This window comes from Lepisosteus platostomus, chromosome 2 (genome assembly GCF_059453375.1).
Source record: "Lepisosteus platostomus isolate fLepPlt1 chromosome 2, fLepPlt1.hap1, whole genome shotgun sequence".
Lineage (NCBI taxonomy): Eukaryota > Metazoa > Chordata > Actinopteri > Semionotiformes > Lepisosteidae > Lepisosteus > Lepisosteus platostomus.
In genome coordinates this window covers 67,774,548-67,800,236 of record NC_142612.1, presented here as the reverse complement: position 1 = coordinate 67,800,236, position 25,689 = coordinate 67,774,548, and the positions used below count along the sequence as shown (strand labels likewise).

General features: G+C 36.5%; 2 protein-coding genes across 6 annotated transcripts in view; one reads left to right on the top strand and one right to left on the bottom strand.

Annotated features, from left to right (window-relative positions):
• The window catches only part of LOC148676885 (uncharacterized), a 151,298-nt gene extending 143,482 nt beyond the window's left edge, over positions 1-7,816 (top strand). For 3 of the 4 annotated variants that reach the window (XR_015928899.1, XR_015928897.1, XM_088614938.1), the window contains 3 exons: positions 6,727-6,779; positions 7,433-7,546; positions 7,687-7,816. Coding sequence is in view for 2 of the 4 variants with exons in the window: in XM_088614938.1 (XP_088471064.1) it covers positions 6,727-6,779; positions 7,433-7,546; positions 7,687-7,738 (219 nt within the window). In the remaining 2 variants the exon portion in view is untranslated. The remainder of the gene's footprint in view (positions 1-6,726; positions 6,780-7,432; positions 7,547-7,686) is intronic. The other variant, XM_088614945.1, reaches the window with a different exon arrangement.
• epha4b (eph receptor A4b) overlaps positions 4,504-25,689 on the bottom strand; it is a 110,529-nt gene continuing 89,343 nt past the window's right edge. Inside the window, exons 12-17 of one of the 2 annotated variants that reach the window (XM_088614899.1) lie at positions 20,411-20,472; positions 18,064-18,273; positions 15,350-15,499; positions 12,144-12,337; positions 9,951-10,088; positions 4,504-9,129 (exon numbers count right to left, since the gene is read on the bottom strand). In XM_088614899.1, the coding sequence (XP_088471025.1) occupies positions 9,030-9,129; positions 9,951-10,088; positions 12,144-12,337; positions 15,350-15,499; positions 18,064-18,273; positions 20,411-20,472 (854 nt within the window). In that variant the 3' untranslated portion in view covers positions 4,504-9,029. Of the gene's footprint in view, positions 9,130-9,950; positions 10,089-12,143; positions 12,338-15,349; positions 15,500-16,030; positions 16,164-18,063; positions 18,274-20,410; positions 20,473-25,689 lie in introns of those variants that run through there. The other variant, XR_015928870.1, reaches the window with a different exon arrangement.

The window sequence follows — 25,689 nt, the reverse complement described above, 5'->3', positions numbered from 1 at the left end:
TAATTTAAAAAGAGACTTATCCAGCACAGCAGATCTAAGTGCAGCTTGGTAGCAGGTTTTTTGAGTCTATTTGAAAATCTGTGAAAATGAAGTAGTTCGTGTACAGAATCAATCTATTTGCTCAGGATTAAGGCAATTAAATAGATCATGTGAGACTGTGCAGCAATACAGGTCTATTAAGTAAAGCACCTAGCATTTACAGTGACTAAGAGAAAATCTGGACAATACCACACACCTCCCCCGACAAAAGTCACTCCATACTGAAAAGGTCACAGCTGATCATGGTATGATGTGCTCCAGTTTTCTTTTAATGCCTCCTGCACCCTCATTATGGGACACCCGAGCCTCCATTGAATGTCTGCCAAAGTGAATAAAAAGGGCAATTAGCGCACCAGTCTCAAGGGAGGCATAGCGGACTGCAAAAAAAGGTGTTTTTTTTGTGTGTCCACGTTCCTGGCATGCAGCACACTACACAGGCTGCTTGAGAACACAGAACCCAGCGCTCCTAAACCAAAAGAAATTACAGGAACCTAAAACTATTCACCAGTGAGTAGACATTTGATATAAATTGTTAATATATGTGATTTGTAGATGCTGTAGAAAATGAACCACTATGTATATCTGTAATAGTTAAAAGTATGTTATACACTATTATGGACTAGATCTGCAAGGAAATGGTAGCAAGGACTAGGTTCTTGGATGGAGCAGTTGTCCTTAAAAGTATCAAAAAATATTCAAGATGAGAAATACAATTTTGCATTGGGAGGAAAAACTTACACTGCACCTACGAACACAACAAGTAAAGCATAACATTTTGAAACCCTTGGGGCTACATTTAATTTCTAATCTGATTCGAGCTCATTAGTGATGGCATTTGCAATCTGGCAAGTGTTTATACCACATGCACATCAGGCGCTTTCAAATGCAGTTTTGACTTTTCTGAAGTCTGGCTGCGTCATTACGCTTGCTGTGATATCCAGAATGTTAAAGGTCATCCAAAATCTGTAGCAGATTTGAATATTTTACAGAAAACGGAAACCCAAACCTCAGGTTTCCTTCGAGTCAGTGCAGATTTCAAATACACACCAGGCCACCAGCTCTGGGCTGGCGGTTTCTGAAATGTGCAGTATCTCTGTGTGCAACACGAACCCCAAGGTTAATGGAGGGGAGGCTTCGTTACTATAGGAAAATTCCTCTGGGTTTTGCAAACAAAATGTGCTGTCATTTCCTGATCCACTCAATTTTAATATGATCAGCAGCCTTGCTGTTTTATTCTACTTTTCTCCTGAAGAATAAAAGCCAGGAGCCAAGTGTTGTGGAAATGAACAAAAACTACCCATATAATGGAGAACGTCATGTTTAAAAAGATTACACAGATCTCCATTCTCTTTCAGTGCTGAGAAATGTATCAGTTAGGACCATGGTCATTAGGATTTCATGGATACTTATCTCCTTCCCACGCTAACATAACATTATCTGTGGGAGATAATGCACACAGGTCCGATTTCTGTGGTGTGATTTGATTTTTTTTAGTTCATCTTACCTTTCTAAAAATATACATTTAATATGTGTAATACTATTCCTTGGAAGGAATAGTATATAGAACAAAATTAATACATAGTTTGCTGTTCTTTACTAATCCTATAAATCCATTATAAAACATTAGCTTCTCATTATCCAAGGATTTGATATTGAAGAAACTCAATGGGTTTCAAATATAATGGTGACTGAAGCACAGCAGTATTTTAAAATCCTTCATCTCTAGAATGCCAGCTTGGACTGCCAAATTATTTTCTCTGAACTGTTGACCTCAGCTGTATGGCGTCTGTATGGCACAGGGTTACGAAGGCTGTAAGTATGTTCTTGTAATACACCCAATTTATTGGTCAGGGCTAGGCCTGCCCTACTGATGAGTCCTTATAAGGGCTAACTGTCTGCTAACTTTGACTTACAGTAAATGAAGGAGAATCAAAATGGTTCACCTGACATGCTCCGAAAGTCAACAATGCAATTTCTATGGCAATGGCCCTCAGAAGCAGAAGGATGCTATTGTAAACATTTTCTTTTCGACAAAAATGCAAACAATTACAATTTGCATTTTTGTTTCACTGTTCAATTCCTTTTTTTTTATATGAAGTATGGGAACGCAGCCTCACAAAGGCCGATGTAAGAAGTTAATTGCCTTTCATTCTGTCTTATTTTATACAAGAACATGTATACATTTTTTTTAATTTAATTTCTTAATTACCTTTTAATGCCGTGCTTTTTAGTAGCTGATTTTAGGCAATGCAAAAGGATGTAATGTTTTCTGCATTGCAGCTAATTTTATGTCTTTAATTGGGTTAGTATTAATAGATAGTTTTCTCGAAGTGCAAAAATGAGAAACATACATTTTCTAAAATATATTCAATTTTCAGTCAAGCCAATTATACTGCTGTGCTGTATATTACCACTGCTACACAGATTGCTTATGAATCCTTTTGGGAGCCAACATGCACAAAGAGAAATGCTTGAAAAGGAAATGATTGAATTTCAAGGATTTTATCTAAGGTTCTTTTAAGAAGAGGTCTCCTTGGGGTGATAAAATCTTAATATGCTGGAAAACTCTTTCATCAAAGATGTTTTTGTAAAATAAGTAAAATATACAGTATGATTTATACTAAACATAATATTTTTTAGTGTAACTACAAAGTTATAACTTTTTGTGTTGCTGTTTTTTTTTGCTGATTAAATCCAATCACTGAAGCTAACATGCTTTTTTTCAATACAAGACTTGTTTTTTTTAATTGGTGTATCTATACCAATGCTTGTAAATCGTGATTAATAAGCTAAAAATTGTTTTAGTGGTAGTTTGTTCCAGTTTGGAGTGTTTTGCCCTTAATGCAATTTAGTTGACTAAGTCACTTGAAATCTAAGTATCATTTTAAGATGTGCAGAACATCATTACCAAAAAGACTTTGGTATCACTTCTTAAGCCCAGTTTAACTCCAAAATGTGGCTTGTTTGCTAGTAAAAAATAAACCATTAAACCTTATTGGTGGGTTTTCTGAACCAGGACATCTCTTTCATAAACTTAAAGCTTTTAAAGAAAGTTTTGAGGTGACCCATGTCTAAGTTTAACTTTTCAAATAGTTTAAAAATAAAAGACGTGTCCCACTGTTTTAATATCCCTGATCTCACTGTTGAAAATGTTTTCAGTCTGTGGATGTGGGAGTTGCAGATGACAAAGAACAATGACAAAATAAGACAGTAATGAAATACTCATTGATTTGTATCAGAAAAGAGGACTAGTAAGTGAACCAAAGTTTATGGGTGTTTCTCAGAGCACTGGCACCTAGTGTGAATTCAGATTTACATGCTGTACCACAGTGTTAAAATTCCGTTCAAGGAGCTGAATGTTTCGGCTTAGCTCATCAGATACAGGCTCCTTGATGATCCCCAGCTGGAAAATATGCAGAGTGATCCCAGATTTGAAGTGTGTTATCAATAACAAATTCATTATAAAGAGAATCCCTCAGGCACATCTCTCTTTAGCTGTGCCATGGCTTTGCAATGGAAAGTGCTTAGGAAGGGCTTATGTTGTCACCACTTTTGATACAGGGGCTGTCACAGAGGGATTTAGTGAAGCTCATGGAGTCAACAGATGCATCTTGCACACATCAGCAAGAAGCTTGGTTTCATTGAAAAACTTCTCATCCTTAATCCAGAGATAATTACCTTTTCTTCTTGTTTAGTCTGTTTAATTTTAAAACATGCTAGTACACCCTTCATATAGCATCTTCTTTGCTTGCAAATATCTGTTGTAGGGTATAATTATAGATGATAAAATATAATCCTGTTTTACAGTGGTTGAAATTTCAATGGCAGTGAACAAATTGTATTCTTCAATAACACATTGATTTATGTAAATAAAAGTCACTGTCTAGCTAAAATTAAAGCATGTTTTTTTTTTTTGCTGGGAACTGACATGCCTTTGTTGTAATCTGCAAGTAAGTCCTAAGCAACACAAATCATTATCTGAAGTGATGCCCAAAAACCCCAAAAAACTAAAAAAGTTTGACATTTAGAGAGAAATATCTTTTTTTTTTGTGAATCATACTTTCATAGTGTACAGCTTGCTTGTTTGAAAAATAAGATGTTTTGATGAGGTCTGAGGGTACCTTGGATGTAGGAACATAGCTCATACCTATGAAATAATAAATCTAGAAGACTGGATTTTAGCATGATATTGATTAGTATATATAATCCATTATATATAATCCATTCTTTTTACTTTAGCTACTGTAAGTCAAATGGAAAGGGCTACCTTGTTATTGTGTTGAGACTAGGTATTTGTTCAGTAGCAAATAGTTCAGATGAGGCCTTTACTGGTTTTGTGGTTTGTTCACTAGTATTTTGTTTGGCACAGCAGTTACTTACACATGTACAGTACTATTCTACAAACCAGTAGCTTCTATATATTATATAACAGCACTGAAATAAAAAGTGAGACAAAGCTCTCAGTTGAGAAATTAAAAATATGAGCATATTTATTATAGCAACATGAGATTTCAAAATGTGTACACCTTTACCAAGTTCATATAAGCCTGCATGGGCAAACAGAAGACCACAGCATACAAAAGAACATTGAAACAAGCTCACAAAGAATGAGCAGGAAACTTTCACAAAATGGCAGAACCAGGCATAGGGTTAAATTCTTTCTTTATTTAATGCTACAGACAATTTTAGGCATGATTTACCATAAAAATACAAAATAAAATTGCACATACTGCACTTAACTAGGTGATCAACCTTCTAATGATAACGCTATATTTAATTACAACCCTGTGCTTTTTCCAGCTATGGCACTGAATGTACTGTAGCTTGCTTGCAGTCTTATTTCCATGTTCTAGATGTTCTCGTAGCTATACAATTGAGACAAGTGTGTTGGTTTATGTAGAGTAGCCTTTTTTAACAGCCCTTAACCTGTCCACTGAAGCGGGCATCTGAGACTTTTGTCATAATATGCCATTTATTTGACTGGGAAATACTGAAATCATTATTTTTGTACATTTTGGACAGGGAAGTGTTAACCTCTGACGCTTGCAGCTGTTTTGTCTTTGAGATCTGCATCTATAACTGACATCTAAAGGTGTACAGTAGTTTACTTTGTTTTACTATAGACTGGAGTTACTGGGAGAAAGACTTGAAAGTCCACAGAATAAATGTCATGTAGATACCAGAGGTCTTACATTGATTTCAGATATATACACACTTTCTGTCCCTACAGCTGAGAGAATTTCAGACTTATGTATGAAAAAAATATGCACTTACAGAATGAAGGCAGAATAGTTTTGTTAAAACATTACTGTTTCCCTCAAAATTCAATGAAATTATCAGTATAATTTATGATGTACTCAATTTAAAAACTCCTCAGCAAGCCACACAAACGATCAACAGATTTTCTTTATATTTAATTATGTATTGAGAGACATTTCCCATGATTAGTATGAGGGTAAAAAATTTTTTAATACTAAGTACTGCAGTTCATCTTTGTATAATATTTAACCACTAAAAAGTCTTATTGCTGACAATTTCCTTCATCATCATGAAACGGGCACAATAAGAAGTAAAATATTGTGAGCCTTTAGTAGTTTATCACTTCTGAAAATTATTAGTTGGCAAGAGAAAACTCAGACTATGTTTACAGATGGTGATGACTCTAGCCAAAAATGCTAAACTCATGACACATAAAATAAACTTAGCAGGTTCACATCTATTGCTTCATGGTTCCAGCAAAGTCTGTGAAAAATAATTAAAACTCTACATTTAGTTTAGAGAGCATGACATGTTCTTTCATGTGTTATGTTTCACAGTAACCAGCCCTGGTCATTTTTACTATATACTGTATAACCTGTTTAGGAAAATATATTTATGCCAACAATGGATTTGAGCTGTTAACGCCTGTTTTAGCATACGTATGTGGGTATAGGTGTGTACAGTATGTGTGTTGTGACAAAACATTTTATTCAGAGGTTTCAAAATATGTTTTTTTTAAGAATACTCTCTTTTATTTTGGAAAATATTATCAACATACAAACTGAGTGATTTCCCAAAATTAACCAGACAAAAGCAGGAATTTTAGTACCACACGAAGATAGGCTTTAGATAGGCTTTCAGATTTAGTGGAGCATAGAGCCTGAACTTTAATGTAATTGTAATCCTTGTAATTGCTTTGAGAAGGCATGTGAAGCTTGATGTGTCTGACACAGGGGCCCTGCTTACAGTCTGCATGACACCTAAAAGCAAGATATGTATCTGCTTAGCCAATTATGGCTTCTCATTGAGAAGTGCCATTTTTACACTAACTTGCCAAACATGATTTTTAAACATATTCCCTTACTTCATGTGAGGTTTAAAATGCATCTTAACGTCAGGGAATCTGGTTTTCGTCTTGAATAATAAGAAAACTACAATTGCACTATTTACTGTCAAGGACCAAGCTTACCATCTATACAATATTCTTCATCAGCACTCTCCCACAATTAGTCCATTTTATGTCTTGCTTTAAATTGAATCTGCTAGAGTTTTTCATCCTAAATAAAAGTACATAATTATAAACATTCTATAGTTTTAATCAATAACACTGTACATTTTTTACAATATGGTACAATTGGCTTTGAAGTCGGTTAATATCTGTTATAAAAAGGACAGCACTCACTTTTGATTCTTTTTCAAAATCTACAGAAGCACCTAGAAAACAGAGGGAGCTACCAAGTGGTGTTTACTGTACTTGCACTGTAAGTGACGATGTGTTAACACTAATGCTACAGTGTCCTGCTCCACCTTTGGACTTAACCACATTCCACATCTACTGTAAACGTACTGCATTATTTCATTTCACCCCTGCATTGTCACAATCCTCATTCTACATCACTTCTTCAAAGGTTGATGATTCTCTCATTCATCTGGTGGGATAAATATCAATGTTGCAAGGCAGGAGTCTCAAACTCAAAAGGAGTCTCTGTATCTAGAGGGCCTAATGTGTTCTGTTTTGTTTTCTTTCCAACCCGAGTAGACAATTAAACAACCAATTTATTTTCTTAGACACGTCAAGGATTTTTTAAGGTCCTTTACAGCTGATTACTCAACATGTTCAACTCATCAAAGGTAGAGTTACCTATTAAACACCTCAGAGCCCAGTCACAAATATCATCAGTTATGCATTGATTGAATAATTTGAGTAGTAACTATGAGATGAGAACAAAAACCAGAAGTAAGTACAGCAGGTCCTCTTTTAAATGAGTTTGAAATCCCTATTGAAAGGCGTAGAGATTTCCTGGACTTCATTTGGGATGATTAAATTAGATGGAGAAAGGAAAAACAAAAAAACATCATTTCCATTGTCCCTGGAGATCCTAATGTCTATTGATATTGTGGCTCTCTTCCACAGGACAGCTCATGGGTCTTATTGGAAATGGCCTTTTTTACAGAGGAGGCGTTTCTGTGTGCAGAGCTCCAGGAGTGGAAATGGATCTTTTGTTACAATGTCCCCTTTCCTTCTTAAGTAAGCCAAAACTGTAAGGCACAATCTTAAAGGCAAACTGAAGATGGTCGCTTTTATATTGATGCACTTACACGTGTGCCTTAGTATTTTAACTTGAGTAACTTCCATTTGATCCCTATTTCTCCATTGAACTGTTACAGTTTGGCGCACCACATCCCTAATGATGGTGACCAGACGGTGATGGAGGACTGAGGAAAACTACCCGCTTCGAGCTCCACAGCTATTCCTCTCTATCGGGATAACGAGTAAATACCATTTTAATACAGCAAACCTGGCCACTGGAGTGTTTGATTTGCTGTTGACAGTTGTAAATTACTGCAGTGTGCACAAAATAGGTATCATATGCCAGTATGTTCCAGTACTTATAGTTAGAATTCATGGCACTATTCAGAATGAAGAATGTTTTATAAAACAGTTTATGCAATGTCAAATTTCCTTTTGACACCTAGCGATATTTTATAACGTGTCAAACACTTTGGAGTACGTACATTTTTCTTTCCATGTGTTTTTCCACAATTATTTGCTCTTTTCTGCTGCGCTACTCAAACCAATATTTTTCAGTGAAACTTTAAACAGCAGTCAGGATCACAAGACTTGTAGTTTTGCTTGACTGATGTTTTGCTTGTATTTTTAACACTGTATCACCGCTTTCCTTCTTTGTTCATCGCCCAGACAGCCATAAGAGCAGCTCCTTGAAGTAAGGCCGAAACAACTCTCAATTACCCTGTTGTATTACAGTAGGTCACTGTAATGGAGCTGGTAACAGAAAAGTAGGTGAATAGGTGAAAAGCGAGTGTTATCCACTCACATTACTTTGCCACAAATAAATAAAGTCTTTCCCATTGTGCTAGTGATATTAGCATTTTCATATCACTGTGCAGTATTCTTTAACAAGGCCAGAAATCTCCATTCTCTGATACCACTAGTCAGTTCTGGGATTTGAAATTAGAGGGCATACATCTGTGCATTCATGGTAGCCTCTAAAACAGTAGGTATTTCAACTTAGAACCGAGAAGATCTCATCTCCTTTGATTTTCCATGTCAAAAACCAGGACCTTTTAGAATTAGATAATAGAATAGGGTTTAGTTCTGTAGTGCCAGAGGGAAGCATTTTAAACATTCTCATACAGGTATATGAAGAAGTGGTCACAGATCTGACCTTAGTACTGCTTGTTCAGAAACGAAAACACCTTAAAATAATAAAAGGCAACTTTGATTCACATTCTACTGTACACTCACTTGCACAAACTGATTTTTTTTCTGAGCACTTTCCTTAGATGCCTCCCGAGTGACCTAATGTAGATCAGCCTCTTCCTCCTTTCGCTGCTGTGTCTCTAAGTGCATGGACAGAAGCCAGAGTGCTTACGAGAAGATCTATCCAGAACAATTTGAATGGTGAAGCTGTTAATTAGGAATAACGAGCAACATGTTGAACTCATTCAGTCTTTTCTTGGTTCGTGGAGCCTGTGGCACATGGGCAAGGTTATACTTGTACATGCGCCCCTTGCGTCTGCAGACTCTGTATGCTGGAGAGGATCTTCTTCTGATGGCCAGCCAGTGAAATTCCGATTTTACCCAGTTCACTACAATTAAAGGGAAGGAAAAAGAAGTGCTTTAGATGTGTGACTCTAATTATATGTTTATTTTAAAACAAGTTCAGGCTTTTTGGATTAACTTAGCTGGGTGTTTCAAGACAAAATGAACATGACTTTAAAAGCTCACAGTCAATGCAGAGATATGATTGCAGATACAGTACATTGCTGAAACACACTAATACATAAGAGACACTAAGAATTCAGATTTATATTCCACTAGTTTCCACCTAATGACCCTCACCAATGTGTTGAAACCAGCTGAATTAATTGCACACTATAAGAATTTCTCAAAGAAAACCAGTATAGCTGTTTTATTCATGCTAAAACATAAACAAATCTGTCTTAACTAAGCAGGTTAATTGTGCCAACCTTCAAATCACTATTTTAAATTTCAATGTCTGTTAACTCTGGGCAGTTTACTGCCTACAAGGGATATCCAATAGGCCACAAAGTACTCAAAATTGAAGCAATACATCATAGACAGCTACTAAACATAGCATACAATCCTGACATTTCTAACGTACTGTATACCAGTGTCAGTTATAATATCATGGTGCCTGACTTACCGTTAATAATTTTGAGGAAATTTAAAGAAAATAAAGACTTTTGGAAAAATGACGGCATTAGATAACCCAAGGGAAATACTGTAGTTTCACTTAAAAAAAAATAAATTTCAGTCATTCGTAATGTCCTTTGCTTTTGTTACAACCAGTATTATACATTTCCAAGTCAATATTGCAAGCAGCCACACAGTAGTTGTTCTGTTATGAAGTTTCTTGCTTTTATGGTAATGGATGGTATGTCCTCACCTGACACTTATGTACAACACTGAGTCAAGTGTTACATAGCCCGCTTTTGAAAAGTTTTCCTTGTACTGGGTCATTTTCATGGCATCCAACCAGTCTTCTACCGTGTTGACACTGAACTCAGGGGTTGTTGGATCTTGCCTGCAAGGAGCAGTGAACAGTAGTTTTTTTTTTTTAAAGAGGAATTTGTGTGTATCAGTAAATTGCTAAAAGCATTGTCCTTACTGGTATGGAAATGCTTTAAATTTCTTTCAGGTCATAAAAGAAGATGAAATCTTCATCTAGTGGACTAACCTAGAAAGGCACTCAACCTGTACCTTTCTAAATTTAGACATACGACATACTGTAGATAGTAATTCAGACAGTGCAGCATCAGTATGAAAACAGTAGAATATGCATTATATTTCCCTAAAGAGGAAAGCACTTTTTATGTCCTTAAACTGCAATGCTATTTTTGTATTTCAGGGGTTAGAAAGAATCAGCATCAATGAGTGCATTTCAAACCACAATTAAAGTAAAACACACACAGGTTTTACAAATGTGTTAAGCCTCCAATTTACATCTCAAAATAATTACAATTTCCAGGTATGCAGAGCGCCATATTCTGTGATTCAGAACGAGGCAACAAAATGTCCGGTGATGTGAAGCGGTCCTATTCCACTAAACAAGCAGGTTTGGGAATACCTGTCTTTTAATCCAATAGAAACATAGCTCTTGACTTCGAGACGGTTTTGCAGACAAATACAATTTACTTGTCAGTTCTGCATCCAGATTGCGTTGGAACATTGCTGCGGTGCAATATGTGCTGCTGTACTTATTCGCTTTTACATCACATTACATTAGTCATTACAGTGACCAGTGAGCAGAAAGGAACACCTTACATCACTTTTCACACAAACCCTCACTACTACCGTAGTGAGACCAGGGGTTTGACATAATGGTGACTATCCTGTACTTTCCTAAAGTTCACAATTTTGAGCTTAATTAAAAACTGGGATTTTTTTCTATACTGTCAATTAATTTATTACCAAAATTTAATAACCAGTCTGATAAATTGGGACTGCAGTTCTTTTTTAAACTCAACTAAAAATGTGACCATCCACAATCTGAAGACAGACCTTGTTAAGATATTACCCAGCTATAATCGGTATAGATGTTATACACTCTGTTATCGACTCTGCCCCTAATAATTTTTGTATTGATGATATTGAAATGCACAGTTCTTGAGGTATGATTTGAAGAACTAATTTGAATTGTGCACAGATCAATAGTTCCAATCAATTTCTCATTCAATTTAACTCTCAAAGTACAAGTACTGTAGCTATACAGTTTATATTATACACAGTTGTTGAGTATGTAAAAATAGGATTCTGGACTTGAAACATTTATGCTTCAGATATATTGCAAAACCAAATAACTTAACCAGCCTTGTGTACTCTCACTAAGAGTTTCAAAAATAAGCAATCTACAGTACTTAATTTATATTTTATTACCATGACATTATTAATTAATCATCAACATGATTTATTTTATGAGAGGGGGACTAAATCACTTTTGGGAATGATAAGGTACAAGCTGCAATTACTTAAAAAAGAGAAAAAAAACATCATAATCTGACTTGAGCAAAATAAAAATGAAATTTATACTGTATGGAGTTATTCTGTTTGTTAGTCCAATAATTGGAAAGGAAAGGAAAATAACACCTAAAATGAATTACAGGATTTCAGATTTTTCTGATTTTTTATTTCAGGTACAGGCTTACAGTATACAGTATATCGGCCATTTTAAGGAAAACTATAGAAGCACGCAGTCTATAATTCCAATATCAGTTTATTTTTCGTCAGGAGATAAGCTGAAATATCCTGTCAGGTCTAATTAGTTTTGAAACTATTCAGTGACATTAGGATATACAGCTTTGCTAAAGGATTTAGCAAACACAAACATTGTCGTGCTCCCCCACCCTAATCCAAAAACGCCGCTCGACAAAATTGACCCGCTGCAAAATAAAAGAACATCTTTTCAGGGCTGCCAAGATGTAACCCAGAAACATCTGCTTCAATAGTGACAAATAAATTGCTGAATAAATATGCACATCTGGTTCACATTGAAAGCAATGGATGCAGTAAGCGAAAATATTTAGGCCCTCCCTTTTATAATTGGAACAGTAATGGTGAAGAAATGTGCTCCCAGACTCACCAGACTGAACTGTTGGCTAATTGCTTCAGGCTGCTGGGGTTTCGGATCAGCTTGTCGAGGGTGTTGACGATCTGTCCGAACTTGGGTCTATCGCTTCGGCTTTTCTCCCAGCAGTCCAGCATTAACTGGTGCAGAACTACTGGGCAATCCATTGGAGCAGGCAAGCGATACCCCTCATCTATCGCTTTTATCACCTAGAGGAGACAGAGGGAGACGGAGAGTAAGGAAGGGAAGTCAACCAAGAAGTGAACAAGCTGGTTTTCCCACCCATTTATCTGTGGTTAGAACAAAAGGTACGTTTGCTTTCTGTAGAAAAACCCTAAGTAACAGATACACTTTCTGTGAGAGTAACATCAATTTAACCCCTTGAGGAGCTGCAGTAATTGAAAGCTCCCTCATTTGAACCTGGAGACCATCGGTGCATGGTCATTTTCAAACAATAAAATAATGTACAGAATTACAACTGCTTGTTCTTTACATACATTGACACTTGCCTATGTGTATATACTTTCTAAAAGCACATTGAAAATCTAACAGAGCTAAATTTGATATAAATAACTTATTGAGCAGATACATAGTTATGTCCATTTTATATACAGTAGTAAGCAAATAGGATTTTTCATTGTTTGAGTAGCATTATTCATTGAGAAAAAATACAGAGAGAAAATAGTGGTTTTATTAATACACCAGGTGCCCAATATTTGCTATTGCTAATGTTGCCACAATCATTTAATTAAACATCTGTATAAATAGCCACATAAAAAGGACAATTTTGATTTGTGCAAGAACAGCAAATGATGTTCTTCAAATGCTTGACCTGGGTCACCAAGATCACGTGGGTGTTATCGGGGGTTATCAGGGTGACTGAAGGTGGTCTGTCAGGTGAGACATTGCCTAGAGAATGATATTTTCTGCTTCAACAATCAGGGGACTCTTCTGGAGAAATGAGGAAACTAGCACTGTGAGTGGCAGGCCACATCCTGGAAGGCAGAAGGTCACCACACCAGCCCAGGACTGTCACATCCATCGTATCCATCTGCATAATAGTTTTCAGATTACAGTAGCTACAGCACAATATATTCCAGGAAGAAATAAGCCAAGTGTCAGAATGTCTGAAATTTGACTTCTGCTTGACAATAATAAACGTTTAAAATCTGTTCAGGGGTAATGTTGACAAAAATTGCCATCTTCTGTGGGCCAGAGAACATCTGAGGTACCATAGAGTAAGGGTGCTGAAGTATTTTATTCAGTCAGTGGAAGAGTGAATGTGTGGGTAGGAATGCCCTTTAAACACATTTGGTGCAAACAAATAGCTACCTTAAGACTGAGAGATACACAGACAAAGTACTCGAGCTACCATTTCTGCAAGATAATCTGGAACTCTCCATTTTCCAGCAGAACAAAGAAACACCACACAGAGCTAGGCTAACAATGACATGACTTCAAGAGAACAAGGCCACTACTTTGGCTGCCAGCCTTTTCTCCTGTCTCTCTACTAGTACTTGTTAGTACTCCTGTTTCTCCTTGTACTCCAGGCATCCAGGGTTCATTTCTGCCTGAAATGGATTTTGCAATATCTTGGGTAGTATAACAGTAGGGGCCTGGTTCAAGGCTTGAACTGAAGCTACCCCTTGTGCTTCATGCCTGAACCGTCAGATTTCTTTGCTTACTCAGTACTTTCTAGAAAGAAATAGCCAAAAGTAAAACAGAAAAAAACACACTCTTCATTGTTCCTGAAAGCTCTTCATTGATCTTTTCAAACTAGCACATGAAAAGCCTCATGTTTTTTATTTTCATTGCTTCTTCAATATGTCTACTTCTTTGGATAACAATCAGAAACTGATACAGTAGAACAAAAAATATTGCAGGAGGTTTTGTAAAGCCAGGTCCTTGACATGATTATCTTCCAAAATAAAATCATACATTTATGAGAAAATTACAAAAAGAACAATAAAGGTTCCATGAGTTCTACTGATATTATTAGTGAGCTTCAGGTGCTAGAGCACTATATTACTGTTTATAGGCAATAAAAATAACCTAACTTGTAGGAGCCAAAGTGATAACAAAGAGATAAGAGTACGGGTTTGTTTATTTCCTCTCAGGTATTCTCTTTCACCTCCTAAAAAACTTCCCTTAAGTCTCTGAATGGTCATAATTCCCTGAATGACAGTGTGTTTTGCCTATCAGGGCAGCCAAATTCACAGCAAAGCTAGTCTTGAGTTTCTGGCCCAAACCCCTTACCCCTTATCTGAACAACTACTAAAACCACAACTGTCATCTGAATTATATTTTTCTGGCTTTTAATTATTGAATCATTGAACACAGCATTAAAGTAAGGCAATGGCTTTTATATAGCAAGGTTTTGCTTTTGCAATGCTATTTTTACTACTGTATACAGTAAAATGCAGTAGTGACGACAAGTAAGGTGATATCTCATATGTGGTACCTAGCTGGAGAAAAAATCCTTAGTTGGTTTACAGTATGGGGCTTTTGTATCAATGTTTTTCACTGTAAAAAAGGTAAACCTTTCACTTTACAGTGTTAACCTGCTGGCAAAGCAGTGAAGTACTGAAAGGTTATTTACAGATTTACATATTTCAAACAGAATTACAGAAAATGTGAACAAAAATACAGATTAAATTTGCAGTATGAAACTTAGTCAAAATGAAAATATTGCAAAAAAAATCAGGTAGGAGCTTTCAGAGCATTAATATAACTATAATTTTTACAGCTGAGGCTTGACAAGAATTTAAAAATAGATAAAACTCCCCCTTTGACTAGAAAAATAGTTAATAGTTACTAGAAGAATAGTTAATGAAACTATAAATATGCAGGCTTAAAAATTGATTTGACTGGGCAGTCTTGTCAGTGTGCAGGCTGCAAAGGAACAGGTACTGATAGAACCTGAGAAAGTCATTTGTCCAATTCTGGGTTGAGTGATTCATTAATGGAAAACATATAAAATTACCTCTTTAATGGTACCCATTAATCAAATACCCTTTAGCATTCTGCACTAATAACCATAAGGTCATCAGAAAAAAAATTAACAGGTGACAGCCCCCCTGTGGGGAATAAATACTAGAGAATATAGAAAATATTAATAACCTGAAAAATAGTACTAGCAGTAGCGGTATTTCTGCAGTTGGCAGTTAAGTTCTTTATTTACCAAATATTAGTAACTGTCAGTTGCCTTGAAGTGTACTCACGTCTTGATTTGACATTTCCCAGTATGGTCGTTCTCCATAGGAAATCACTTCCCACATGACAATGCCATAACTCCACACATCGCTGGCAGACGTGAACTTGCGGTAGGCAATTGCTTCCGGAGATGTCCACCTGATGGGGATCTTTCCTCCCTTGAAACCAAAACAGAAGCAACAATATTAAACAGAACACAAACATTACAGTACACTTCTGTCTGACTCAATGACTTTGATTCCTTCTTTTGATTTCTGCAAACTCATCAGACCTTCATCCTTAGACTCGGCTTCCTCGATTCAGTCCCCATCTTACCCTGTTTTACGCCTCCAAGTTCCAGGGTCATAAATCTACTGCTTCTATTCAGATCTTGCCAGCTTCCTTTTTCCTGGCATACTACCCTTGATGGCTTATTATCTGCGCTCCACTCTACTCTTGGAATGTTTGTCCTTTGTCTTTATACAGGTCTGCATTACACCACTCTTAAACAAAACACTCTTGATCCATCATCCTTTCCGAATGGTATCTTGCTGTATCCTGTCTCTTTAAATCCCCCGAGTAAGTGGTATGCAGCCTGCACCCTGCTGTACTTTAGCAGCACTCACTGCTTGACCTGCTTCAGTCTGGCATTCACCTGAACCACTTCACAGAAACTGCTCTACTCGTTGTTAACGATTCTCTTCACTCACTGCTCGTGTTGCCTTCGTCTCCTCTGTCCTAATCCTTCTTCATCCCTCTGCTGCTTTTCACACTGTCACACCTTTGACAGGAACTTTCTTAGAACTTCTGGTGGTGCTCACATCTGATTCTCCTTCTACCTTTCTGATGGCACATAACAGATCTCCTGAGTGGCAAAATTTAATCTCTGCTCCAAAGTCTCTCCCTGCTGGTGTCCCTCAAGGTTCTGTTATGAGTAACCTACTGTTCTCCTCCTTTCATCTATCCCCCTCTTTCACCACCCCTAAGAACATAACTGTCACTCCTGATCCCTCCCTCTCCTACTCCCGACACACTTCTTTGCAATGCTACTGCTGCTCCTTCCTAATATTTACAGAATCTGCCTCTTCCTTACCAATTACTCCTTACAATTCCTAATCCTGACCTCTTGGCTTGCCAATGCCATCCATCCACACACTCCAACTTACAGCGTGTTTTCCCCACCTCGCTTTACTCATGCTACTCTACTACTCCAGTAACTCGTCTCGATCCCTACTGCTGTACGGATCTGGTCCAAAACCCTAGTTCTCACCACGTCTGTCTCGACCACTCTGCTCCTGGCTATCTTTAGTTTCTTATCTCCTTCTACACTCACCCCCCACTCTTTCCACTTCTCTTCCACAAGACCCTCTCCACTTTGTCACTAGTGCTTCACTCCCCACCCTTGCTCCTCATTGCTGGGATGAACCACACACAGACATCAGAGCTGCTCCACCTCTCGGCACCTGCTCAAGACTCTGTGAGATCTGTTTAGACAGCACAGGTGATCTCCCAGCTCTCATCTACAGTACCTCCTTCAATAACTCTTACACTGTATTGGATTAATGGTTTGAATTCTCAGGTAATGTGACTTGCTAATTGATTGCACTTAATCACTGTAACAATGTAATACCTACCTACAGGGTGTTTACTATGCTGTCTGTATACTGCTTTCATTTTTAGTTCATTTTTTGTTTGCGTGACCCATTTCGTCAGTTACTTGCTAACCTCATTGTCAGTTTATTTTTCCCCATTGTACCTGCCATTTGTTCCTTATTTTCTATATAACAAGTTGCGCCAGATAAGAGCTTTTGCTAAGCAAATAATTCCATACAGTACATGACTCAATGTAGTTCCTGCCGTTTTGGCATTAAAAGCAAACTCAGAGGCTGGGGTTCCTCACAGCAACTCATGAAAGCAAACCTCTGCCTTTCAACGAGATCGCTGCGATAATTGGCCGTCCTGCTGTCACTGCACTTTGCACATTTGATTGCACAGACAGCATGTCAGATAACCCAGAGTGCAGTGACTTCACATTCACGGGTGCTTTAACAATGAGATCTTGGGGCAGGAGCAAGAGCCCCATCCTTGGACAGGGCTGTAATTAGATCATGCTGAGAGGAGAAGGACTCTTGATCTCACACCGACCTCCGTTGAGACAGCTACACAGGAAGCAGGTGGATAAAAAAGGGTCGATTTCCTTTGTTGAACTCTGTGGTAGAGCTACAACAGAATACTTGCTTTAATTCCAGTGATGTCTTTTCGTGGAGTACTCCATCAAACCTCCATTTATTCTTTATGAGAACTCTATCGTCCTTCTCAGTATGTCAGTATGACTTCACTGAAAACATCCATCTTGGGAGCTTCTTTTAAATCATTTCTTAGATCAACTAAAGTGGAAGACTGAACTTATAAATTATATTTTTTAAACATGTCAGGGACAGGTGTTGTGATATTCTTGACATAGGTGTCTCACCAAACCAAGCTGTTTTAATGCAATGCACAGATACTGTATAATGGTTAGATAATTGAAGTTATGCATGGGTGTAGCATTCTCTAAATAGTGAACATGGCCTATCATAAAAATAACCTACGTTTCTTAAGAAATGAAACTGCTGAAGAGCAAGGTGTTATGGTGCCTAGGAGAGATCAGATTTATTATGACCCTAGTACCCTAGAAGTTATAAAATTCAAGACGTTTTTTTTCAGTGATAGGATATTAATAGCAGTATGCTTGATGACTTACTCTTGTTGTATAGGCTGCCTCTGGATCATCCTCCAGTACTCGGGACAAGCCAAAGTCAGACACTTTACACACAAGGTTACTGTTAACAAGGATGTTCCTGGCTGCCAAGTCTCTGTGTACATAGTTCATGTCCGACAGGTATTTCATCCCAGAGGCAATTCCTCTCAGCATTCCAACCAGCTGGATGATTGTGAACTGTCCATCATGTTTCTGTAAAAAGAGAGAACAAAGGCTGTAATCCTGCAGCAATGTAGTTGCTAATGATTTTGTTATTTCAGATATTGATATCTTAATAAAATATATATGTGAGCAACTCCTGGTGAATCTAACAGGCTACTGTATATATAAAGCTTCCTGAAATTCTGGCTCAAGAAAACCAACCCACAGCATAAAAAAGAAGCTGTTGAAAGTTAAAGAAATATCATTTCACATTAACAGGTGCTGTATTTATCTTTTAAGTTTGTTATCTTTTGACCAGTTGAATTTGAAACAAACTAATAATTGTACAGGTTTTATAAAGATTGGATTATTAACCAATCCCTTGAGTTTAACATGGTGAGACACCAATTATGAGATGCTAAGCAACAGTATTTACAATAAAATAAAGTCATACTTGACCAGCCATGTAGTTCTGAAAAAAGCAGTTGAGTTGGATTCTTGAAAGAACACATTTCTTTACCACTGTAATTATTTTTCTTGCACACTTAATACTAAATATCCTAACAGTATAACATTGTATCAGAAATTAAAGATTACATAGCTAATCACTTGTGTATCTACAGTATTAGATTTTTTATTATATATTTATTACATATTATATATTATATTTGCACATATGCACTAATAATAGCAATTACCTAAAATAATTTCCCATTTTAATTATTCTCATATACATTTTAATTATTTCACATTTGGATCCATATCATTACAATAATGTTTGTCTCTTTCAAAAGGCTTTTTTCTTTCAAGTCAAATACAAAATGATCATGTAGTTACAAAATCATATAAAGATACATATGCAGAGTCTATCAGAGGAGCAATTCCATACAAATAAAGACTTTATTCTATTTATTCTAATGAACTCATATTGTACCAAAATATGTATGAATGTACATTACCATTAAGTGTAGTTGTACAGTAACTACATCACAAATTAAAACACAACATTATTTAAGGACAAGGATAAACTCATTTTTTCATGTAAATGTATACTGTATGTAAATAAGATGATAACATCTGCTGAATTACTAAAATCACAGTATTAATTAATTGCCTCTGAAAATCAATTGTCTTCCTCTTTTTTTGCACTCTTTCTGCAAAACTTGTAATCTACTGGAAAGAAAGTTCTGATTTTTTTTTTGTTTGACTGATGCTAATTGATCCATCCCCTAATTAAACATATGTATTCAGAAGGATTCTGTATGAGCTATTAACCATAAAACTGATACCGTAATTATATTAGCTTTTTATGTGAGCAATGGAGAATATTTATGATGTTTCATTATGCGCTCCACAGGGAAATCCAAAGTTTTAGCACAGAATTTCATCAGTTTTCATTTTCATTTCAATACATATGTAATTAAAAGATCTCCATAACAAAACCATTTGTTTGCTTTGCATAATGAAATTACAATATCATGATATCCCCAGTGACAAAACAGAGTTATAAATTTACAACTCGCAGAACAGAGAGTTGGAGTGAGATGGTACAAAGTGCCCTTCCACTTTTATGAACTGTTCCGTGTTGGTATATACTGAGGCAGGTGAGCGAAATCAATTTATTAACACACTCAAATAAGACGCCATTTGGAGAAGGAGATCAGATGCCGACATGAAATTGCTTTGACAGGGTTTAACAGGCGGTAAAGCCTTGTGCTGCAAAAAGAATTTATGCAACAGTTAAACCTACAGCCTCTTGAAATTGTTGCAGGGGGATTGTGAAGCTCTCTTTGACAGAGTCGCATGCGAGGAGACAGGATTATATGTTATTCTTCAGAAAAGCTTTTTTAAAATTTCTTTCACAAAAGTGAGGCATTTTATCGGGAGCTTTCGCAACTTTATGTTTACAGATTTTCAGTTTTCATTTTCAAATGTAAACAGAATTATTCTACGAGACTCGATATCATTGTTAGGATTATTGTAACATGAGGACATGCAAGAAATTTGAAAGTGTTCACAAGCCTCAGGAATTCTAAAGCTTGCTAACGATGTACCCCTAGTGGGGTAAATAGAATTATCGTATTGGTTGGAGATTAAATAACTTTTAAAGCTTCTACCAGATTTCTACAGTTCTTGCTCACTCACATCTGAGGTTTTTGTCAATGACTGACAGATGCTGGTCACTCACCTTTAAGAAGGTATCTAAAGACCCATTCTCCATGAACTCGGTTATAATCATCACTGGCTTACCTGTTAAAAAGCAGAGGCCAGAACAAAACATTGTCATTAGCACTCGTATTCACAGACCTGTTTGAATAAATCTTGTTATTTTTTACAATACAAATGGATGTCAAGGACATTCTTGTTGATACTGATCTCTCGAGCAAAATGAAAAGATTTTATAAATCAGGAAGGAAAATATATCAGGAGAAAAGGAGATGTGTTCTTATTCCTACACATCTAGGATAAAGATACCCCTGTAACAACATATAACTCCCACATTTGATTCAATTAATTTCAACTGAATATTAAAAAAGGGAGGAAATCTCTGTAAACTGTGCCTCAGCTAATTCATTCTGTACCTTTTGCCTGTTATTCATTATGACAGGCCTTAATCAAAGCTTTCAATAAAAGTCAGGAGATAATTAGAGCAAGCAATCCACCAAGGATATCTTTGTCCAGAAATATCATGAATCTTAATGAGTTCCTGTTGAAGGGAGGGAGAGGCAGTGGGCTATATGGTAGTCAAGCGGAGGTGCTTTGTGATAAACTGACTCAAAGGAAGAGGCAGGGGAGGGCAGGATAAGAGGTTTGGAGGAAGGACTTTGGCTAGTGGGAGCATAGTTCACCTCATCTCAATACATCAGCTGTTGTGCATGTAGCCAAACAACTGTCCTTACAGATGATTAAAATACATTTCTGATTTTGAGATGGGAAAACACAGCGACAACCACTCAATCATGGCTGTCTTGGCTTGACAACACACTGAACTGCCACAATTCATTTCTTGATTGTCCTCACTGACTGAAAAAAACACTCCCACAATCACGTGGTTCAAATCTATCTCAGCAGTGCCCCTCAGCCTCTTTCTTCCACCAAACCACTCAAGAAGAGCAACAAAGCTGAAGGTGATCTCTCCTTACTAGTCTGTACAGTACACCCTAGCTAACTGTACACTAGGAGCTGAAATAGGGTGTTGACTGCCATCTAATCAATTTCTCTTTTTTCCATTGTTCCACTTTCCTTCCTGGAACAATGGATTTAAATTACACTATATTATATGAATTTAAAACATGATTTAAATACCTCTGAGAAATGTCCTAATGTTTTGGCCAATGGAAGGAGCATATCAGAAGCCAAATAAAATACAAATGTACAGTACGTAAAAATATCTTTTTGTGCTTAACGTTTGGTAGGATTAGTGATCTGCATATCAGTTATTTTGCTTTTGTTCTGATAGATTATCAATACAATTTGATTTGGATAGAACATCAAAAACAAATACAAAATAAATGGTATGCAGATTCAAAATGCTTCTTTTAGTGCACAAGAGAAGACTGAAATGAAACAATGACAGATTTGACAATTCCCCTGCATCTCAGTTTGTTTTCACCGGGCAATTTTAATCACAATTACTGTACATACATAGAACGGAAAAATAAGTACTTCATTAGTAAAATCTTCTTTGCCATGACATCACAAAGCATGTTTATAATACACCTTATTGTCCTTCATTCTGCATCTAATTATAAAGGACCTATTTTAGTTGAGATACTACTGGAAGACATAAAAAATACCTTTTATATTTTACAGAAAGAACACCGGTATCAACATATGTTTAAAACATGGCTGCAGTCTTTCATTCCAAATCCCTTTTTGAGCTAAAATTAGTTGCTGGATTGATTGGACTAATTTAATAGCTGCTACTTTAAAGAGACCCAGAAACTCTACAGGCACACCATCCCTCCCCGTCCATGACTGGACAGCTCTTAAAATAGAATTAACCATGTCACATTCTGGCTGCATGAGTGTGGTCCGTCCATGAATTTAAAATTCTTAAAACATGAAACAGATCAAGCTTTTCGATACAGCAGAGTTACATGTATTTCCCTGGATTGCACAAGTCAGTCAAGTCACATTTACTGTATATTTTTATTTAGGAGGAATACAGATGTATGCGAATATCCCAAAGAAAGCAAAGTGAGATTTGCTTTGTACAGATCAGATGGGATAAGAAGCTCAGATGCTAATAGGAGAGAACTGACTATGGTGTCTAAATTTGCAGTGCATTCTGGCAGTAAATAAAAACAAGCTGTCTGGGTGTGCTAGCCTGCCCTTACATACATCAAGGTATTCTTAAAACATGCAGCCTGCGTTGCATCAATTCTCCATCCCCCTACCTCCTTCTCAAAGTACATTTGTAAAAATGAAATTGTCCACAGGCAACCTTGAAGAATCATGGTTTGTGCTCGATGTTGGGGATTAGACGGAATCCAGCACAGTGTTTCTTTTCCATCACAAGGCACCATTATTAGAAAATGTCTGTAATATTAAAGCCAGGATTACGCTGTCTGCCTCACTTTATCCAGCGTATCTCTATTCAGGCCATACAAGGGGCTGCAGGTGTACCGAGTGTAAGAAAATGTTACAGCTAAATTTTACATGAAGAAGCTGTCTGGGGCTGGGACTTGTAAATAAAGGCAATGTCAGCTGTGATAAATTGGCCTCATTTTCTGAATCCGAAGTCGCTAATGCTGGAAAGCGTGTAGTAGACGGGGGAGGTCAATAACAACATAAAAGAACCACAGCAGGAACCAAGACACTAGGCCTCAAAAGCCTGGGTACAGGCTGTTATACATCACCCAAATTAAATCACTATCTTGCTGTGATAAATGCCCTCTCTGAACTCCCCCCCCAAAATCCAATTCCCTTTTACTTTTATCCTATAGACTAATGTGGCTGTCAGTCTCGCCTCAGTTAGGTGACCAGAGACCACACCAACTGAGGTGGTCTAATCTCTGATGTCGCCTCTTGTGACTGGTTTATCAAGGTGATAGATGAAAGAGGCAATGGCATTGATTTGCTGAAAGGGTGGTCTTAGAGTAGGATACCTTTCAGCTTACCAGGTAGTAAGCTTACCAGGTTTTAACCTGCATCTTTCTTGACTGGTTTCTGGATCTTGAAAATAAACCCTTAAAATGCTTCAACAAAATGTACAGTACAGTATATCTTACAGAAAACAAGCAGAAACACAAAGTCAAGATATATCGTACCAGAATAGCAAGACACCAGTGCAACGGCTGAACAAACATACATTGGCAAAGGAAAGTTTTAAAATATGTTTTCTAATGCTTTCTGTGTTTGTTACTTGCAAATAAAAAAATGAATGACAAGCGTGAACTGTCTAACTTTCGGATACATTTAAAGTGACATTCAGGTTTATCACTTAAATGAAATCTTATTATTTAAACCTACACTTTAATGTATGAAAGGATATACATTAATTTTCACAGCACATACTGACCAGCTTCCCAAGCATGTTTCCAATTCCCATGATGTCATAAATGACTTTGACAAGATACAGAAAGTTTGAAACCATTCCACAGGAATGATTTTCCACAACTGACAAAGGATAACATTCATTACATCCTGTGATACAATCACATGCGTGGGCTCACTACAAAAACCCCATCGTTAGATTTGCTTTCTGCCAGAAGGCTATTTTAGATTAAAATAAATAAATCACAATGAATAACTATAAAAGACATATCATTTGAATGTAGGAATCAAATTTCTTGATAAATGTATTATGGAAATTAAACACAAGATATTTATTCAAGCTTTAGGATTATCAAACCTATTTATATCCCAAACTAATGTGCTTTATGTATGGTACCAAATTATTTATTGATCTTGAACACTGAAAGTATGATCAAAAAGTAGATTATAGTAAATGTCAATCAAATCAATATCTAAAGGCATAGAATTTTTATATAAAAATCTGGATTGGTAAGAAAGTTCAGAACAACGTACACACAAAACCATCAAGGATGTCTTCCAATATTATCTAGAATGTCTTCAAGTATATAAAGTATGTATATTAGGTATGAAGATGCTATGTGATTCTTAGCAGCAGTAACCTTGGCATTTAGCTTCATGCGTACTGTTGTCCATGATGGATAGACTGAATAGAGAACATAAGGCTAAACAATACAGCTTTAACTTTTGTAAGCCTCCGCAACCCAAAGGTATTTTGCATTCCATCACCAGCAATAAAAATACAAAATTATAGCATTTCATAAACATAAGAAGAAACGGTGAAGAGATGTATCGGTTAAAGGAGATTCATTGCTTTTTATGCCTGACTGGAAGGTTGAGCCTTGAACTATGAAAACAGTTCATCTTCTATTCTGAAAAGCCTATCTTCCTGATTTAGGAGAAATACGACAATAAAAGAAGCCAATTTATTTTTCTTTACCAGCTCTGCAATACAGCTGTAAGCTGAAATAGGGCAATAATTTTTAAATTTTAAGAGCCAAATTCTGGCGTTGCTACCCTCAGTGTCGATTGAGTATTGATTTCTCAATCCAATGTTAAACCGCCATCTGAAAATAGATGTGTTAAATCCTGGGTTCCTGTTTTAACAGCAGTTCATTCACAATGCTGTTAAATTATCTCATTCCTGGATCAAATTACTTTTTTTTTCCAGAGCTAATCTCTTGATTTATTGAATACTAACTTATGGTATCTAAAGGTTATTGAACTAAGGTATTAGCCTGAGGGTCTGAACCATGACTTCCAAGTAGAACCATCATCATAAAGGTCTATTCGCCTTTACTTTAAAAAAGCAATTATAGCTAAATGTTTTAAGTGATACAAACTAACCTTTGCAAGTGCATGAGAATACACACACACACAATAGAATATACACTAATTAAAAACAGTTGAAAAACCAGCCTCCAGTAAGGGAGTCAATTTATGAGATTTATATGTGTCGTTCTATTATATACTGTACACAAAATACATGGTTCTCTCGTAACATTATCTTGCAGGAAAATAGGTATACACACTGCAAGCACATTTAAATTAAACACTATACTAATCCCGCCAGTGCAATCAATAATTATTCGTGGTGAGTTGAGGTCTGAATATAAATATTTAAAATCTTAATTCTATTATCATTATCCTTTACACTAAGCTGTCTTTCCTAAAAACACAGAGAAAGCGTTTTCCTTGATACAAGCTTAAGACACAGACCACTCTGAAATGCTTTCAAATTGTAGACAACCAGATTAGGAGACAGTTAGGTGCATTAAAGAAAGATAACAGAGATGATGACAGTTCCATGGTTTAGAGATATGCAAAACGATAGTGAATAAAAGGCTATTCTGTGCTTATTTCTTCCACAGAGGGACAATTTGCATAACAATACATGTAATCACAGCATTTCTGCCTTTTTTTATTTTA